Source organism: Rhinatrema bivittatum, chromosome 14 (genome assembly GCF_901001135.1).
Source record: "Rhinatrema bivittatum chromosome 14, aRhiBiv1.1, whole genome shotgun sequence".
Classification (NCBI taxonomy): Eukaryota; Metazoa; Chordata; class Amphibia; order Gymnophiona; family Rhinatrematidae; genus Rhinatrema; species Rhinatrema bivittatum.
The window spans coordinates 75772107-75792442 of NC_042628.1; the positions used below are offsets into that span (position 1 = coordinate 75772107).

At 46.7% G+C, this 20336-nt stretch overlaps 1 protein-coding gene across 1 annotated transcript in view; it reads right to left on the reverse strand.

Annotated features, from left to right (window-relative positions):
* The window catches only part of LOC115076331 (phospholipase A2 inhibitor and Ly6/PLAUR domain-containing protein-like), a 43494-nt gene that overhangs the window by 9313 nt on the left and 13845 nt on the right, over positions 1-20336 (reverse strand). The window contains exon 4 of the mRNA XM_029577631.1: positions 12808-12954. Within this exon, the coding sequence (XP_029433491.1) occupies positions 12808-12954 (147 nt within the window). The remainder of the gene's footprint in view (positions 1-12807; positions 12955-20336) is intronic.

Genomic DNA, 20336 nt, shown 5'->3' on the forward strand with positions numbered 1-20336 from the left:
CTGACGTCATCGGAGGGCGTTGAGGGGGCCATAAGCGCTGCACTGGGCACCTTGGTATTGCATGCCTAAGGAGCGCGACAAAGGGGCTCGCCCTTTTGTGCGCCCCTTCGTGCAGAACCGAGTGTCAATAAAATAATATCTCTCAACAAGATGGACATTAACAAAGCTTCACCAATCACAGTGATCATGGACAGAGATTATACGACCCACACTTCTGCGGAGACTCAAAGGTAAACATCTCAAAATACAAAACAAGACCGATACACCAAACTATAACATCAATATCTACCAAAGACTCACTATTTAACTACTTTTTTCTCTCATTCCTATTGATTAATGCTCAATCATTGATGAAGAAATCAATGCGCACTAACTCCCGGTTAGTGCGCACTAACTCCCGTTAGTGCGCACTAACCGGGAGTTAGTGTGCACTAACAGAAAATGATACAATTTGACACTTTTCAGGTCAGTTAAGGTCAGTTTAGGAATGAATATGTATTCCCATTGGCTGCCCTCTTATTTATTCATGTTACCAAGGTTCCCACTGACAATATATGGGGGATGGGAAATGGAAACAGTTGGTAGCTTGACAAAAAAAGTAATGTGATCAGTCAATTGTGACTAGAACTTGTGCCCTAACCCTGATACCAGGGGTGTTGTGATCTTCCTGCACACAGTGCCCTATCCCTATTAATACCAGGAGTGTTGTGATCTTCCTGCACACAGTGCCCTATCCCTATTAATACCAGGAGTGTTGTGATCTTCCTGCACACAGTGCCCTAACCCTGACACCAGGAATGTTGTGATCTTCCTGCACACAGTGCCCTATCCCTATTAATACCAGGAGTGTTGTGATCTTCCTGCACACAGTGCCCTAACCCTGATACCAGGGGTGTTGTGATCTTCCTGCACACAGTGCCCTATTCCTGATACCGGGGGTGTTGTGATCTTCCTGCATGCAGTGCCCTATCCTGGTTACCGGGGGTGTTGTGATCTTCCTGCACACAGTGCCCTATTCCTGATACCGGGGGTGTTGTGATCTTCCTGCATGCAGTGCCCTATCCCGGTTACCGGGGGTGTTGTGATCTTCTTGCACACATCCCGGTATCAGGGATGTGTTAAATGGTTTATTTCTGGTTTATTAACCATTCCCTTCCTTTATTAGGAAGGGAATGGTTAATAAAACAGAAAATGTCACAATGCCTCTATATCGCTCCATGGTGAGACCGCACCTTGAATACTGTTTACAATTCTGGTCGCCGCATCTCAAAAAAGATATAGTTGCGATGGAGAAGGTACAGAGAAGGGCAACCAAAATGATAAAGGGGATGGAACAGCTCCCCTATGAGGAAAGGCTGAAGAGCTTAGGGCTGTTCAGCTTGGAGAAGAGACAGCTGATGGGGGATATGATAGAGGTCTTTAAGATCATGAGAGGTCTTGAACGAGTAGATGTGACTCGGTTATTTACACTTTCGAATAATAGAAGGACTAAGGGGCATTCCATGAAGTTAGCAAGTAGCACATTTAAGACTAATTGAAGAAAATTCTTTTTCACTCAACGCACAATAAAGCTCTGGAATTTGTTGCCAGAGGATGTGGTTAGTGCACTTAGTGTAGCTGGGTTCAAAAAAGGTTTGGATAAGTTCTTGGAGAATTCCATTAACGGCTATTAATCAAGTTGACTTAGGGAACAGCCACTGCTATTAATTGCATCAGTAGAATGGGATCTTCTTAGTGTTTGGGTAATTGCCAGGTTCTTGTGCCTGGTTTGGCCTCTGTTGGGGTAACAAGATGCTGGGCTTGATGGACCCTTGGTCTGACCCATCATGGCAATTTCTTATGTTCTTATGTTCTTAAGTACTTTTATGCGTACCTGCAAGCCCGCCATTATATCCAGTCCTTCGCACGGTCTGTTGAAGAGCTGACAGCGGAAACGACGTTTGCTACCAAGGTTTTTGACACTGCCTGCTTCAATAACACGATTACCGGTTGGAAAAACTATGTCAATCACTGGATCACCTAGGCCGATTGTAGCATCTTACAACCCTTTATGGACTCCCCAATAGCCCCGAACTACCTGAAGAGCTGCTTTACGGCTCTTTACCAGTTGCTGCCTAACGACCAGTTGCGAGGTCCGATTCAAAATTCTTCATAACATTTACTATGATGATCTTCGCCGGTTTCTTATGAAGCTTACACAGTCTCCTCTATGTAGCCGGTGTGGCACTGCTGAGGGCAATTTATACCATTGCTTGCTGGCGTGCCCACGCGTGGAGCTTTTTTGGAAGTCAGTTCTTGACATGATTCATAAAAGTACTGGTACTGTCATTTCTCATGCGGGTCGCCTTTTATTGGCTCACCAACAGACTGGTCGGGTTCCTGGTATGCGTTCCAGAGCAATGTTTGAAAACCTAGTGGTTATAATGGCATGCCACACCATATTGGCTCTCTGGGCTGATCCCTTGGCGCAACCTTCAGTTGATGCGTGGTTTGGCAGGATGGCCTCTCTACTATAGATGGAATATATGGACTTCCGTTCGGGCAAGAGAAAACCAGACAAGATATATAGTGCTTGTTGGAATGCATGTTATGCCCTGTTTCCTCTTGCTGTATGTGGTATGCATGAGGTGTGACTGGGGATGTTTGGGAGATGGTTCTGCAGGGATGGGTGGTTCAGCCAGGATTGGATGGAGGGAATAAGAAAGGAAAACCAGGAAATACATTTATAGTGGGACTATTTGTTGGACCGAACATTTATGTGCACTGCTTGTATGGCACACTGTTTTCTGTGTTACATATGTTATTGTACTCCCATGTGTGTGTAACTTCTTCCGGTTAATAAAAATTATTTTGACAAAAAAAAAAAAAAAGGCTGGTATCTTCAGTTGTGTTACATGCCCCGCCCACAGCCATCCCGCGCACGGGATCACTCACCTGCATAGTTCCTTAGCAGGTTCCGAGACGACCTCCCTCGCGGTAGTTGCTAGCCCAGCTAGGCCCCGGCGTCCTGCAGCAGCGGTCGCCGGGCCTTCCACTGCGCGCCAGGCCTCACGCCGAGGTTCGGCGTCTTTCTCCATGCTAGCCATGCCCATACGCACGCGCGCACGGCCTGCCCCAATATTTGTAGGGCTGAGGGTGGGTCTGGGTTCCGCGGCGTGCCCTTATTGATCTACAATATAAGGAAGTTCCTGATTTCACTTCCTTGCCTTGGCATTCACGTCGGCTTGTATGCTAGATTGTCTTCGCGCTTGTTCCTAGTCTCGTTCCAGGATTTTTCTGTTCCAGTTCTGTTCCTGACTTGTTCCTGCATCCTCATTCCTGAGTCCTGCCTGTTCCTGTGTTCATCTATCTGCCTTCCCAGGTAGTACCCTTGGACTTACTTCTGGTACTGACCTCGGCTTGTTCCTGACCTGTCTGCCTGTCTGCCACCTGTCTACGACTCCAGCTAGTTCCTGACTCGTTTGTCTGCCGCCTGCCTCAAAGACCCCAGCCTGTTACAGATCTGCTGGCCTCTCTGCCGCCTGCCTCAAGACCTCAGCCTGTTCCAGATCTGCTGGCCTGTCTACCGCCTGCCTCTAGACCTCTGCTTGCCTCTGACTACATCTGACCTCCGGTATCTGACCCTTGCTTCGGTGACCACTCCTCGAAGTGACCTATGGAAATTGACCCTTTGCCTGCCTGACCTCTTCTCCAGATTCTGGCTCTGTTCCTCACCTTGTCTTCACCAACTCTGTTCTGGTTCTCCTTGCTCCAGCTCAAACCCAACCGCACTCCTTCTGTGTCTGTGGGCATGTCGGACTTCCACTCTCCCAGGAGACCCTGTGAGGTCCACCTAAATCCAAGCGGCCTGGGTCCCTATGGGCTCCTCCCTGGGGGACCTCAGGCTTCCAGTGGTGAAGTTCTATCTAGCCTCTGTCTCTTCAGTGCTCTGCCCCCTGGAGCCAGTTACCTCATGTTCCCTTTCAGGAGCCATTCCATCCTTGCCCCAGGACAAGGGTCCACCTCTGAGCGCAACAGGTTGCCAAGGCCATAGACTCGGTGGAGTCTCCCGCCTCTAGGGCCCTACCAGGACTGACCGCCACAGTGAAACAACATCACCAACCCTTAGAGATGCTGGCCTCTTCGGTAGAAGAACTTTGTTCTCAATTTACAATTTCACAGCCTCTGTGCTTCCCAAAGCAACTTTGGCACTTCCTGCACCCCCCACGTACAATGGGGATCTATGCTCCTGTCGTGGCTTCCTTAATCATTGCTTTATGCAGTTCACACTGCAACCCTCCTTGTTTTTGAAGATTACCAAAGTCAACTTCATTCTATCCGGTTGGAAGGGAAGGCTCTGGCATGGGCCTCTTACTTATGGGAACGTTCTGATCCCATCCTTTCCAAATTATCTGACTTCATTAGTCTGTTAAGCAGACCTTTGGAGACCCAGGTCGCATAGTCATAGTCTACTCCACCTCCACAAAGGGTCAAGAACCTTCTCCGAATGTACAGTGGATTTCGGACTTTGGCCACAAAGCTTGGGTGGCAAGAAGATTGTCTGCAAACCATCTTCCTAGATGGACTCTCTAGTGCTCTAAATGATGAGCTTGCGGTCCATGAGACTCCTTCGTCTCTAGAAGACCTGATCTCTCTTGCTGGTAGGATTGATCATCACCTCCGGCAAAGACGCCTAGAAGTAAAGGCTCCATGCCCTTCTACTGCACGTCCCACAAGTGCATCTCTCTCTCCAGGGAAGAACCCAGTGTTACCATCTTCTTCTACCATGGAACCTATGGAGGTGAATCGTGGGTGATTATCCCCAACCGAGAATCTCTGTCGGACGAAGGAGGGGCTTTGCCTTTACTGTGGCACTTCTGGACATCGTCTGCAGTGTTGCCCGGTCCGTCCAGGAAACTGCAATGTCTGAGGCTGGCGGGGGTTCCGAGCTTGGGCGCAACTGTTTCTGGCCCTCAACTCTTGCTTCCTGTAACCTTGGGCATTAAGGCCCACACCTTTGCGACCACTGCTCCCATCGATACCGGAGCAAGCGGTAGCTTCATAATGGACGACATCATCAAACTTCGGAAAATACCTCTTCAACCCCATGAGGTGAGTCTTCGTATTGCCTTCATTCAGGGGGAACATCTTCCAGGTCTTATTACTCACTAGACAGTGGCGATCCATCTCACTGTAGGTACTTTACATTAGGAGGAAACATCCTTCTACGTCCTAAAATGCTCTTCCCATCCGGTGATCCTGGGGCTCCCCTGGTTCCAGGCCCACGAACCTCAGTTCAATTGGCAGTCCCTGCAGTTGATACAGTAAGGCCTGAAATGCCTGAAGACTTGTCTGCATCTAGTATCCCCCGTGATACCTGTTTTGAAATTGGTTACACTTCCAGGATTACCTCCGCAGTACTCTGACTTCAGTGATGTGTTTTCTAAGTAGAAAGTGGATACCTTACCCCCTTACCCCCAATTTTACCCTTCCCCCCAACGGGCTCCCTGCCGACCGCTAGGCACAGCGTCCAGGCCCTCCTTCGCTCCAGGCCCAACTTACCTGCGTCCACAGCGGTGCCCCAGCCAGCCAATCACGATCCAGGCGCCGGGGTGACCTCATCAGCAGCCGCCGCCTCCGGGGCATTTAATCGACGTTCTCCTACCGGGGTTGCGCGCCCGGCGTCGCGCGCATGAAGGAGCGCAACAAAGGGGCCCGCCCCTTTGTGCGCCCCTTCGTGCGAACCTGTGCCTGTGGCTGGGGTCCTCCATATAAAACGGTCAGGACACATCACAACTTTGGATCCCTTCACAGTCGCCAAGCTACACGCCACCATCGCAGACCGACCAGGGCCAGGCACGCCACCACCCAGCCCACCCAGACACCTCGGAAGAACGGGCCGAACCTTCTCCAGGACTTTCCTATACTCTCCACAGTCTGGTAGTATCATTATCACTTAGCCACGCTACCGTCTTCTCTATCTAACACTGCTGAGTCCCACACCCACCTACCCTTTCCCTCTCCCTCACCTTATAGCGTCTCCACTCCGCATTTCGGATACCATACCCACTGTCTACAATCCGCAACCACTGTCGTCTAATTGCTTATCACTGTCTAGTTCAACAAGCAGGTTTTACTAATTATTATTTACTGCCGTTGTTATTCATTACTTATAATCATTACTATTGTTGGTTACTGCCTACCACAGTCTGTTGTCATGTTGATTACTGCCTACCTCTATCTAATGCGCCCCATTGTGAGCCTTTGAGAGCCCTCAGAAGCAAGTCCCTCAGCCTCGGCCTTTCGCTCCGCCCTTTGACCGCCTACCTTGAGACCATACCGTCTCAAACCTCCCCTGTGCTCACGGACCATTCCTTCAAGCAAGAGGGAGCTGCGCTGACCTCAACACCCAAGGGGGGCAGACCTAAAAGCCATTTAATGCAGGGCACCCTAGTTTACTCTCAATAAAACTCTGTATCACCATCTTAACTGCTGTACCTAATAACAATGCATTGCCACATGTCTTAAATGCTGTACCTTATACTATTGTATTGCCACATGTCTTAACTATTGTTCTTAATACCTCTGCATTGCCTCTCTTTCCCTGCCCAGCACCAACCCACGAGGTTAGTACGATACCCCCCACCCCACCCCCACCCCCACCCCCCACACTCCCCCTTCCCTCTCCTCCACCCCATCTTCCATAGTGTCCTCTCAATACATCACAAACTGCCACCCACCAGGTACAACCCCTGGATCTACATAACCATACACCTGCCCCCCCCCTTTTCCCCTTTTCCCCTGCAAGCCTTAACCTGTGGCCCCCGCCCACTTCCATCCAGTCATCCCCCACTCTCCTCAATTTCTCTTTCCTCCTCTTATCACCAGAAACCACCCACACCAAAATGTGCTACCTCACCATCCCTACCCTACCACGCACATACCGATCCAATCCCAATACCACTTGCACCCATCCCCCTACCCCTCGCAAATTGCTTGTACCCATCTTGATCACGCCCCTCTCCCAAATCCTAGGCCTAACATCTCTAGCCATTTCTCTATTCAATGCACAGTCCATCCTTAAAAAAGCGCCCATCCTCCACGACATACTCACAGATGACAACCCTGACATATGTGCCATTACTGAATCATGGCTAAAAGACACTGATCATGTTTTCGTTAATCAACTACCCTTACAGACCTACGACATCTTCAATATCCCACGAAAAAAGAAAAAAGGTGGAGGGTTACTTTTAGCCGCTAAAAAACACCTCAACCTCAAACTCCATCCCTCACACCCACCCCCCAGATTAGAAACTGGGCTCTTCAAATCCAAGACCCTGCAGATTTGCCTCATCTACGCTCCCCCAGGTCTAATCGAACACGATCCATCCCCCATTATAGAATACATAACAGACAACATCAAACCTGACACTCCTGCAGTCATCCTTGGAGACTTCAACCTCCATATAGACATCACCCCCATCACCCCATCTTGCAAAACCCTGCTGATCAGTCTCCAGGCCCTAGGCTTCCGACAACTCATCAACTCACCCACACACAATGCTGGTCACACCCTCGACCTCCTCTTCATCAACACCCACATCACCTCGCCCACCACCCCATCTGCCACCCCCATTCCATGGTCCGATCATTTCATGATCAACGCCCATCTTACTATCGACACCACCCTCTCCAGAAGCCACCCCTCACAGGATAAGTCCAATTCCTCCAGCAAGACCATCACTTTCCGTAAATTCTGCTCCTCAGAGGACCTCACCCTCGCCTTTGACAAAACAGATAAAAACCTGGACCTCACCAGTCCAGACACAGCCCTCCAATCCTGGAACAACATCAACACAAGGATAGCCGAAGAATTTTGCCCCTTGATACACAAGAAAATACCCCTATCTACCACCGACAAAAAACCATGGTACACTAACGAACTCAGACTGATCAAACATCAGAGCAAAAGAGCGCGCCTGGCGCAAAAAACCCTCACCCACACTCAAGTCAACATACAAACACACGCTACATATTTACCGACAGGCCACCACACAAGCAAAAAAGGATTTCTACGTAACTAAAATCCACAACTATCAATTCAACTCCAATGTCCTCTTCTCTTATGTTACAGAACTCACTAAGCCCCCCACAATCCCCAACTTTCAAGAAGAAAACTCTAATGAAAAATGTGCTGAATTGGCTAAATATTTCCAAAACATAATTCATAATATTCTACTTCGATTCACCTCCAAACCCTCCGCCACCCCTCCCCTACCATCCAAAACCAATGGAACCACCTTTCACACCTTTGACAACACCTCCACACTGGAAATAGAAAATATACTAAAAAAGATGAAACCCGCCTCCCACACTGCTGACATCATCCCCTCTAAAACCCTTCTCTCCATCCCCACCGCCATAACCAAGCTCCTCGTAGACCTTATCAACTGCTCACTCACTTCTGGCAAAGTCCCAGACCCTCTTAAACTTGCAATCGTCAAACCCCTCCTTAAAAAACCTACCTTAGATGCTAACGACCCCTCCAACTATCGGCCCATATCCAACTTGCCTTTTGTATCCAAAATCCTCGAAAAAGTAGTCAATACCCAACTCTCCGATTATCTGGAAGACCATAGCATCCTGCACCCCTCCCAATTTGGCTTCCGGAAAGGTCGTAATACTGAAAACCTTCTGCTAGCTATCACTAATACAGTTCACATAGGCATGGACCAAGGAAACTCCTATCTACTCGCCCTCCTAGATATCTCTGCGGCCTTCGATACTGTCAACCACCAAATCCTCCTATCCCGGTTGTCAGAGATAGGCATATCAGGCACAGTACTCTCTTGGTTCACATCATTCCTCACCCACAGAGAATACCTAGTTAAAATTAATCATTCTCAATCCCCACCCATCCCCCTCATGCAAGGTGTCCCACAAGGCTCCTCCCTATCCTCCACCCTCTTCAATATCTATCTCCTCCCCCTCTGCCACCTACTCTCGGACCTCGGGCTCAATTTCTTCCTATATGCGGATGATGTGCAGATCCTCATCCCCATTCAAAAAACCATCAAAGACACTGCAATTCTGGGACTCCTGCTTATCCTCCATCAACGTCCTCTTAACCAACCTCCAGCTCGCACTCAACACAACCAAAACAGAAATTCTCCTCATATCTAACAATCCTGAACTCACATCTCAAACCTCACCCAACGTCCCCACCCCCTCCCACTCCCCCCTGCCACACTCCCTCCCCCTGGTTCCATCCGTAAGAGATCTAGGTGTAACATTAGACCAACACCTCAACTTTAAACCCCACATCAAATCACTTCTAAAAGGGGGATTCTTTAAATTACAAATTCTCAAAAAAATAAAACCCCTCCTCCACGCCAAAGATTTCCGTCTAGTTTTGCAGTCCACCATTCTGTCAAAACTAGACTACTGCAACTCCCTCCTCACAGTCCTCCCACACTCTACCATCAAACCCTTACAAATCCTGCAAAACTCCATGGCAAGAATAATCACTGACACCCGAAAAAGAGAACATATCACCCCAGTCCTAAAGGATTTGCATTGGCTCCCCATCCCCTTCCGCATAAAATACAAACCCCTCACCGTCCTTCACAATGCACTCAATAGCAACAACCCCGCCTGGCTCAAGGAAATGCCACGCTTCCGTGCATCCAATCGCCCATCCAGAGCCACCTTAGCTGGCACCCTCCACACCCCACCGCTCAAAACTGCTCATCTCTCCTCCACCAGAGATAGAGCATTTACCATAGCAGGACTCACCCTATGGAACTCACTCCCCACCTCACTCCGCCTCGAACCCTCCCTACTCAACTTCAAAAAAGGCATCAAAACATGGCTCTTCCTGCAGGCCTACCCCGACTCTAACCAAACCTAACCCCCGCCCCTGCCACACCTCCACCCCACGTCCTGCCACACCTCCCTACAAGAAAAGGTTAATTATGCAATCTATGAAAATGTAAGGATTTTGTTAATGCTGTTATCCCACTAAGAATATTGTTAAGACTGTTATTTCAGTTCCTATCCACTTTTCTCCTTTCTATCCTACTCTTGTTTTTCTCGCCCCTCAGGCTCTAGCTGTCTCCCTACCCCCCCCCCCCTCCCTTTTCCTCCTCTGCTCCCCTTCCCCTTTCCCGGTTATTTGTAATTTCTATTTCCTTTTCTCCATGAGTTTATTGTGAACCGGTATGATGTGTCCCACGAATATCGGTATATTAAAAGTTCATAAATAAATAAATAAATAAATAAATTACGCAAGTTCAACTGTAATATTGAACTCCTGCCGAGCACCAGGTCTCCCAAAGGCAGAACGTACCCGTTGTCTCAGCCTGAAACCCAGACCATGTCAGAATATATTAAGGAGAATCTTGAAAAAGGGTTCATTCGTCCTTCTGATTCCCCCGCTGGAGCGGGGTTCTTCTTTGTGAAGAAAAAGGATGGTGGACTCTGTCCCTGTATTAATTACAGGGGACTCAACGCGATACCCATAAGGATTGTAACCCATTACCCCTGATCAGCGAGTTTTTCGACGGTCTGGAAGGGGCACGAATCTTCTCCAAACTGGATCTGAGAGGTGTGTACAATTTGGTACGCATTCAACCTGATGATATCTGGAAGACGGCTTTTAATATCAGAAATGGCCACTATGAATACGTGGTAATGCCTTTTGGGCTATGCAATGCTCCAGCCGTCTTTCAGCGCCTCATGAATGAAATCTTCCGAGATCTCCTGTACAATTTTGTAGTCGTCTACCTCGACAACATCCTGATTTTTTCTAAAGATATAGAGTCACACCGTGAACACATTTGCATTGTTCTCCAGCATCTGAGGGAGAATCACCTGTACAAAAAGCTAGAAAAATGCTTATTTGAGCAAAACCGCTTACCCTTCCTGGGATGCATCATCTCTGATTGGGGATTCGCGATGGACCCAGAAAAGTTTCAGGGAATCTGTGACTGGCCTCAGCCAATAGGCCTCTGGGCGTTACAACGCTTCTTAGCATTCACTAATTATTACTGGCGCTTCATTGCAAACTACTTTTCGATAGTTGCCCCACTCACTGCTATGACTAGGAAGGGGGCCAACACCCGAGTTTGGATGCCGAAAGCTATTGCTGCCTTCCAGAGAATTAAAGAGGCCTTCAGCTCCGGTCCCTGTCTCTACCACCTTGATCCCAGGCATCCATTCATTGTAGAATTTGACGCTCCTGCGGTCGGTGCCGGAGCCGTCCTGAATCAACATTCTCCCACAGGCAAGCTAATACCATGCTTGTTTTACTCTAAGTTTTCCCCCACAGAGCAACGTTACACTGTTGGCGACTGCGAACTCCTTGCGGTCAAGTTGGCACTTCAGGAGTGGCGCCCGTGGTTGGAAGGGGAGCAAAATAAGTCTAACATCTACAAGGACCACAAGAACTTCGAACATCTCAAAGAAGCCCAACTTCTGAACTCCCATCAGGCCCTGTGGGCTTTGTTCTTCGAGAGGTTTAACTTCAACCTTTGCGTCCGTCCAGGTTCAAAAACTCTCATGCTGATGCGCTCTCCAGATCCTTTGAGCCGGAGGATGTTCCAGAGGTCCATAGTTACATTATTGACCCTGCTTATATTACCCTGGCGGCTACTACCACAGTTCCAGTTGGGAAGACCGTCGTTCCCCGCCGGTTATGTGAGCATGTGTTAAGGTGGGCTCACGATTCTAAAATGGCAGGCCACTCCGGTCGCGCCTGGATCTTGGAGATGCTGAGAAGGCATTATTGGTGGCCTACAAGATTCCCGAAACTATGTGGACTCATGTCCTACTTGTGCTCAGCAAAAAGCACCTACAGGGAAGCCTTGGGGCTTGCTTCAGCCTCTCCCAGCACCTAATGAACTGTGGTCCAGCATTTCTACAGATTTCATTACAGATATGCCTGTTTCCCAGAACAACATGGTGATATTGGTCGTTATCGACCGCTTCTCGAAAATGGGACACTTTATCCCTCTACCAGGTCTTCCTTCAGCCCCGGAAACTTGCTAGACTTTTTCTGAAAAATATCTTCTGTCTTCACGGACTTCCCAAGTGGATTGTGTCCGACTGGGGACCACAGTTTCCCAGCACGTATTGGCATTCCTTGTGCCAAAAGTTCAATATTACCCTGAACTATACATCGGCCTATCATCCTCAGGCGAATGGAAAGGCCAAGAGGACCAATCGGACTTTGAAGACATTTTTAAGTTCCATCGTTAATGATCTGCAAGACAATTGGTCGGAGCTCCTCCCCTGGGCCGAGCTGTCGCACAACATTCGTGTTGCAGCAGCCACTGACACATCTCCATTTGCAGTAGTCTTCAGACGGCAGCCCCGACTGCCTCTTCCTGTACCTTGGTTCCGTCTCCAGCGGCTCAATCCATGGCTTATTTTACTTGTGTGCAACCCTTCAAACCCCACCTGGGAACACCCCTAAACTGCACAGACTTCAGGTTTTTACAAAATTCTACTTGTCAGATACTTGTCAGATACATGCTTAACTCCCAATTTCATTCTTTTGAAAAATACCCCCTTTATGTCCCTCCATTGCTTCTACGTTGTTCTCCAGCTCCAGGATCTGGCCCTGGGATCTAGTCCAATTTGATTAGATTTATGTGAGATATAATATTTGACACACAGAAACTGTTGCATACCTGACCATTTTTGAAAGGTTTCAGGGTGGATGTACAGCTTTCGCCTACATTTAGAAGATCAAAATTTTGATAATGGTTCTGTTCATTTTTGACTAGATAGATTTTCATCAAACTGAGAACTGCAGTACTTTACCTGGTCTCCTTACTTTACCATCCCCCTCGTTACATTGTCCCTGATTCCCAGTGCAATTAATCGTCTCCTCCTTGGTGCACTTTGAAGAACCCTCAACATAGCAGGATGGGCACTGCAAGCCATTCAGCGTGGTGTTTCGTTCAGGCACTAAGAACAAAGAAGGAAAAGGATTTCAGCAAGACTCTTCTAGGAAAAAGTTTTTAGTTATTTAATTTGATGTTTAGTGTGCTGGGTCACTGACATAGCTCTTACAGATTACAATACACAAAAACCTTCCAGGTTACGCATGTATAACAATGACAAGAAAAAACAATTAAAGCAACCTTTAAAATCAGAGCCCCAAGTTTCCTGCGGCAGATCTTTCATGATTCTGTGGCAAGAGTTTCTAGTTTAAAGCACTCAGATGGTAATGTTTAAAGAGGTGCGCGGGGGCAGATTTGCCCGTGTTCATCAGCCCGTGCCCAGGGACTCTGCCATTTTATAACATACACAAGTTTATGTTGTAAAATAGCCTGACCGCACACCCCTGTGTCTGCAGTTTTAAGTGGACGCGTGCCTATGCATGTAAATGCAGCTTCTACCATTGTAACTGGGGGGATATTAATACACATGAATGCCAACGCAACCACCACTTTTTCCAGTTTGATCCCAATTTTCCCCAGATAGGGGATAGGACTTTGAATCCTCCCTAGTTAAATAGCCTCCTTTCTTCCCTGTTAGCTCCTATCTTTAAAACCCAGCTGATCTGCCTATATTTTTTTGTTTTATTACTTTCACACCATCCATAGCAGAAGTAAAGTTACGTGGCATGGGACCCTGTGCATGCTAGTGCGTGTATGTATTTACACACAAATTTCAAATAGAAATCCAGGGTCGCTCATGCCACGCCCAGACCATAACCAAGCACCATTCCTTTTTTGGAACTTTTCATGTATGTGCGTAGCTGCGAGCACACACGTGTACTTGGGCAGCTTTTAAAATTTTCACAGCACACACCGGCGCAACTTGTGCGCATATCACCCAGTTGTCAAGGGCGGGCTCTTAAAATTCACCTTTTAGGATTTTCTTGAAAACCATGTCATTCTTTAATCTGTATATAAATTTTACCAAGTACAAAAATTTATCAAGTTAAGACATATGTTACACACTTTTAGTTATGAAATGTCACTTTTGTTTTGAATTAAAATAGTGCAACCATCCTTTTCTTATTTTCTTGAGAAAGTCCTCATTGCCATGAAATATGGCGATGTCCTTTCGTGGATTACAAACTGGCTAAAAGACAGGAAACAGAGAGTAGGATTAAATGGACAGTTTTCTCAGTGGAAGGGAGTGGGCAGTGGAGTACCTCAGGGATCTGTATTGGGACCCTTACCTTTCAATATATTTATAAATGATCTGGAAAGAAATACGACGAGTGAGGTAATCAAATTTGCAGATGATACAAAATTGTTCAGAGTAGTTAAATCACAAGCAGATTGTGATAAATTGCAGGAAGACCATGTGAGACTGGAAAATTGTGTATCGAAATGGCAGATGAAATTTAATGGGGATAAGTGCAAGGTGATGCATATAGGGAAAAATAACCCATGCTATAGTTACACAATGTTAGGTTCCATATTAGGTGCTACCACCCAAGAAAGAGATCTAAGCGTCATAGTGGATAACACATTGAAATCGTCAGTACAGTGTGCTGCGGCAGTCAAAAAAGCAAACAGAATGTTGGGAATTATTAGGAAGGGAATGGTGAATAAAACAGAAAATGTCATAATGCCTCTGTATCGCTCCATGGTGAGACCGCACCTTGAATACTGTGTACAATTCTGGTCACCGCATCTCAAAAAAGATATAATTGCGATGGAGAAGATACAGAGAAGGGTGACCAAAATGATAAAGGGAATGGAACAGCTCCCCTATGAGGAAAGACTAAAGAGGTTAGGGCTGTTCAGCTTGGAGAAGAGAAGGCTGAGGGGGGATATGATTGGGGTGTTTAAAATCATGAGAGATCTAGAATGTGTAGATGTGAATCGGTTATTTACTCTTTCAGATAATTGAAAGACTAGGGGGCACTCCATGAAGTTAGCATGTGGCACATTTAAAACTAATCGGAGAAAGTTCTTTTTCACTCAATGGACAATTAAACTCTGGAATTTGTTGCCAGAGGATGTGATTAGTGCATTTAGATAAGTTCTTGGAGGAGAAGTCCATTACCTGCTATTAAGTTGACTTAGAAAATAGCCACTGCTATTACTATAAACAGTAATATGAAATAGACTTAGTTTTTGGGTACTTGCCAGGTTCTTATGGCCTGGATTGGCCACTGTTGGAAACAGGATAGGGATGTGCAGAGCAAAAGTTTATGTTCATAAGTCCATAAGTCGAAAGGGGGGGTCATTTGCGGTCAATATGGACATATGGAGAATTCCATAAGTTGAGTCTATGTCCATATGTGCAAATAAAAATTTAAACCCCTCACCCTCCTTAATCCCCCCCCCCAAGACTTACCAAAATTCCCTGGTGGTCCAGCGGGGAGTCAGGAAGCCATTCCTCCCAGTGGTTTTGCGAGGAGCACGTGACGTCCGCGTCACGTCGATGACGCGGCCGTCATGTGGTCCACCGGGGTTCCACTCCCGGACCCCTTGTTTTGAACAAACGGAACTTTTGGCCAGCTTGGGGGGGTCAGGAGGCCCCCCCAAGCTGGCCAAAAGTTCCGTTTGTGTCCAACGAGGGGTCCGGGAGCGGAACCCCGGTGGACCACGTGACAGCCGCGTCATCGACGTGACGCGGCCGTCACGTGCTCCTCGCAAAGGACTAGAGGAATGGCTTCCTGACACTCCGCTGGACCACCAGGGAGTTTTGGTAAGTCTTGGGGGGGATTAAGGAGGGTGAGGGGTTTAAATTTTTATTTAGGATCAACGATCGCGATTTCCAACGTATTCAACATAGCTATGTTGAATAAGTTGGAAATCCGATCGTTTTCGCCTCATCAATTTTTTAAGTTAAAAAAAAAAAAAGTTGCGTTTTACATTTAAGTTCAAAACGAATGCACACCCCTAAAACAGGATGCTTGGCTTGATGGACCCTTGGTCTAACCCATTATGGCATGTTCTTATGTTGTTTGTTCAAACTTGATGGAGTGCCCCCTAGTCTTTCTATTATCTGAAAGAGTAAATAAGCGATTCACATCTACCCATTGTGATAATAAAATTTATTAGGGGCATCTGTTTAGTGGAAATTTACCAGAAGGGTTCCATGAGGCACTGCTAGATCTTGAGGTCCTCTCTGAAACTGCCTCAAGTTTAGAAAACAGAAGAAATAGTGCATCTCTTTGTAATTTTAGACACCACAATGAAGAGTTATAAAAGATGCAAGTCTTCAAGGTTAGCTAGTGTTCCCAAGGCACTTAGGAATGTTAATTCCTGGTTCTCCACAGAGCTTAAACGGTTGAAACAAATCCTTCGTCACAACGAAAACAGATGGTGCAAAGCCCCCAACTCTTCTACGCTATCAAAATACAAAGGAACTTTACATCACTACAGGACAGCAATCCTTACATCAAAAAAAGAATATCATGCCAAAAAAATCCATGAGCACCATTATGACGCCAAAGTGGTGTACAATTTTGATTGGAGGAACATGTAATGATCCCTTGTAGGCATCCCTTAAGGGTCTGGCCGTCGAGTGCAATTTGAGAGGGTGTAGCAGATCAAGAGGGGTCTGATGGTGAATATTTTTGTGGATAATTGTGAGTGATTTATGGAGAATCCTGAAGTTTACTGGGAGCCAGTGAAGATCTTTTAGAATGGGAGAGTTATGCACTCTCCGATTGGTATTCGTCAAAATTCTCACCGCTGCATTTTGGAGCAACTGGAGGGGTTTTATAGTAGAAGCCGGGAGACCTTGCAAGATGGAATTGCAGTAGTCGATCTTGGAGAACAGAATGGATTGGAGGACAGATCTGAAATCGTAATGGAATAGGAACGGTTTGAGTTTTTTGAGTAATTGTAGCTTGTAGAAACACTCCTTTGTAGTGTGTTTTATAAATTGCTTTAGGTTCAAGTGACTATCAATTATGACTCCAAGATCTCTAGCGTGGGATATTTGTATGTTAGATTGCAGTTGATGATGGATGGGACTGCCTTCTGGGGTGATTAGCAATAGTTCTGTCTTGGAAGTGTTGAGCACCAGGTTGAGACTTGAAAGGTGATGGTTGATCATTTGCAGGTGAGAGTTCCATAACTTGAGTGTTGAGTCCAATGAATTGGATATGGGGATTAAAATTCGAACATCGTCTGCATATATATAGAACTTAAGTTTTAGATTTGAGAGTAAATGGTAGAGAGGGAGTATGTAGATGTTAAACAGGGTGGGCGATAAGGAGGAGCCCTGGGGGACTCCAAATGGGGCATTAGTGTGAGAATATTCCTTGTTATTGATTTTAACCTTATAGCCTCTATTGCTAAGGAAGGAGTCGAACCATCTAAGAGCTGATCCTGCAATTCCTATGTCTGATAGCCGGTTTAGAAGGTTATTATGATTTACAGTATCGAAAGCTGTCGAGATGTCGAGAAGGGCTAGGAGGAATGATTGTCCTTTATCAAAGCCAATGTATATTTGATCAAGGAGTGAGATGAGGAGGGTTTCGGTATTGTGTTCTTTTTGGAAACCGTATTGTAACGGGTGTAGGATATTATGGTCTTCTAGGTAATTTGAAAGTTGCTTATTTACGATTTTCTCCATGATCTTAGCTACAAACGAGAGATTTGAAATGGGGCGGTAGTTGTTGAGGTCGTCCGGGTCCAGGTTCGGTTTTTTGAGTATGGGTTTGAGGGTGGCCGATTTGAGAGCATCTGGGAATATTCCATGTGAGAGGGAACAGTTGATAATATCAGCTAGATATTTGGAGATGTATTCTGGTATGAGAATCAGAAATTTGGAAGGTATTTGGTCCAGAGGGTGGGTCAAAGGTTTCATTCTTTTTATCAGATTTTCCACCTCTATAGTGTGAGTAGGATCAAAGGATTCTAAGCTTATGTCTGTGTTCGGTAGGTGGAGGGTATCCGGAAGCAGTGAGTTTGAGCTGGTAGGTAATTTAGCCAGGGTGTTGGAGATTTTGTTCTGAAAGAATAAGGCCAGATCATTGGCCTTCGATTGGGCTGTATCATCTGGGATGGTAGGGGGAGCAGTTTTGGTGAGTTCTGATACGTACGAGAAAAGAGCCTTCACGTCAAACATCATATTGTGGATACAGTGGGCATAGAAATCTCTTTTTGTTTGAAGCGTTGCCGTTCTGTAGTGGTGGAGAGCGGCTTTGTATATGGTTAGAGAATGTGGATTGGGATTCTTCCTCCATTCTTTTTCTTTCCGTCTTAGGTTTTGCTTCTGGGTACGGAGCTCATTAGAGAACCATGGCTGCTTTTGTTTTGAGAAGGATTTATGGTTTTTTTTGACAGTAGGCATAAGTTATTGGCTATCGTTTCAGTAATACTTTGCCAGGAGATAATAGCAGAACTGAGGTTAGATAGATCCAGGTTAGGAAGTTCTTTGATTAGAGAGTTGCCGAGGTCTTCTGAAGGACATGGTTTCCTGTAGTACAGAGTGGTCGCCTGAGGGGGCGCAGAAGATCCTGTCAATGACCTGAAGGTGGAGGTGATCATGAAATGATCTGACCATGGAACCGGGAGGCATAGAGGGGGTGAAAGTGGAAAGAGGTTGGAATTTGTGAAGATAAGGTCAAGGGTATGACCTGCTTTATGTGTGGGTTGGTTGATGTATAGTTTAAAGCCCATGTCCGAGAGGGCTGATAGGAAGGCTTCACAGTTAGAAGATCGAGGATTGGCATCGATGTGAAGATTAAAATCTCCAAGGATTATGGCTGGAGAATCTAGTTTTAAGTATTTGGCTATGATTTCCACCATAGGAGAAGCGTCTTGATCTAAAAGTCCAGGGGGAGCGTAAGCGAGGAGGATTTGGAGCGACTTAGATTTGAATAAGCCTACCTCCAGTTTAGGTATAGTATTGATAGATTGTAGAGTGAGGTTAAGAAATTTTTTTGGCAGCTATGAGGAGACCTCCTCCTTTTTTCTTTTTTCTGGGTAAGGAGAAGACATCATATATCTGTGTAGGAAGTTGATTTATTAAAACTGTGTCTGAGGGCTTCAGCCAGGTCTCCATGATGGCACAGATGTCTAGCCTGGCATCAAGCAGATAGACGTGAAGAATGTGAGTTTTTTTGGTAATTGACTGGGCATTGAATAGTGTTAAAGTGAATAGGGCCAGCCCAAGTAGTTGCGTAAAGGGGGAGATCATCACCGGAGTTAAATTTCTGCGTGTTATGGGTTTGTATCGTAACATTGGCTTCATCTTGAAGCAGGTATTGTGATGTAATGTGTGTATTGGGTATCCTAGCATCATGATAGGACTAAAGAGATCACTTTGATGGGGTTTGCCAGCAGATGATATTCTATGACGTAATGGAAGTGAAGAGTTGTGGAAGTATTCTTTGAGGGGATATGAGTAATGAAGCATGGCAGTGCCGATCCTTAGCTGAATGAATGGTGGAGAGGCTAGATGAATGCTGAGGTGGTTGATTGATAGCTTGGGATGGCTGGATGAATGCTGTAGTGGCTGGATGAATGCTGAAATGGCTGGATGAATGCTGCGGAGCCTGGATGAATGCTGAGGTAGCTGGATGAGAGCTGAGGTGGCTGGTTGAATGGTGAGGAGTTTGTATGAGTGCTGAGGATCCTGGTTGAATGCTGAGGTGGTTGGATGAATGCTGAGGTAGCTGGATGAATTCTGAGGTAGCTGGATGAATGCTGAGGTGGCTGGATGAGTGCTGTGGTAGCTGGATGAATGCTGAGGTAGCTGGATGAGTGCTGTGGTAGCTGGATGAATGCTGAGGTAGCTGGATGAATGCTGAGGAGGCTGGATGAGAGCTGAGGTGGCTGGTTGAATGTTGAGGAGTTTGTATGAGTGCTGAGGATCCTGGTTGAATGCTGAGGTGGTTGGATGAATGCTGAGGTGGTTGGATGAATGCTGAGATAGCTGGATGAATGCTGAGGTAGCTGGATGAGTGCTGTGGTAGCTGGATGAATGCTGAGGAGGCTGGATGAGAGCTGAGGTGGCTGGTTGAATGTTGAGGAGTTTGTATGAGTGCTGAGGATCCTGGTTCAATGCTGAGGTGGCTGGATGAATGCTGAGGTAGCTGGATGAATGCTGGGGAGGACCTGAGTTAGGTGTGTGTAGGATTCTCAAAATGGAGTGTAGAGAGTGGCTGCCACTTCAAGGTTCTGATGCGCATGAAGGGGCGCACAAAGGGGCTAGCCCCTTTGTCGCGCACCTTAGGCGCGCGACGCCTGGAGACGTCTCGGCCCTTTAAAGGGCTCTGAGTCGCAGATCGTGACGTCGGGGTTCGGTGGGCGGGCTTACCCGGCTTAGCGGCTCCCTTCTTTGAGATTAAAAGTAAGTTCCGTCTGCCTAGCTGTTTTCTTTTCAGCGCTGATTTAGTCAGAAGAGCCGCCCCGGTGACC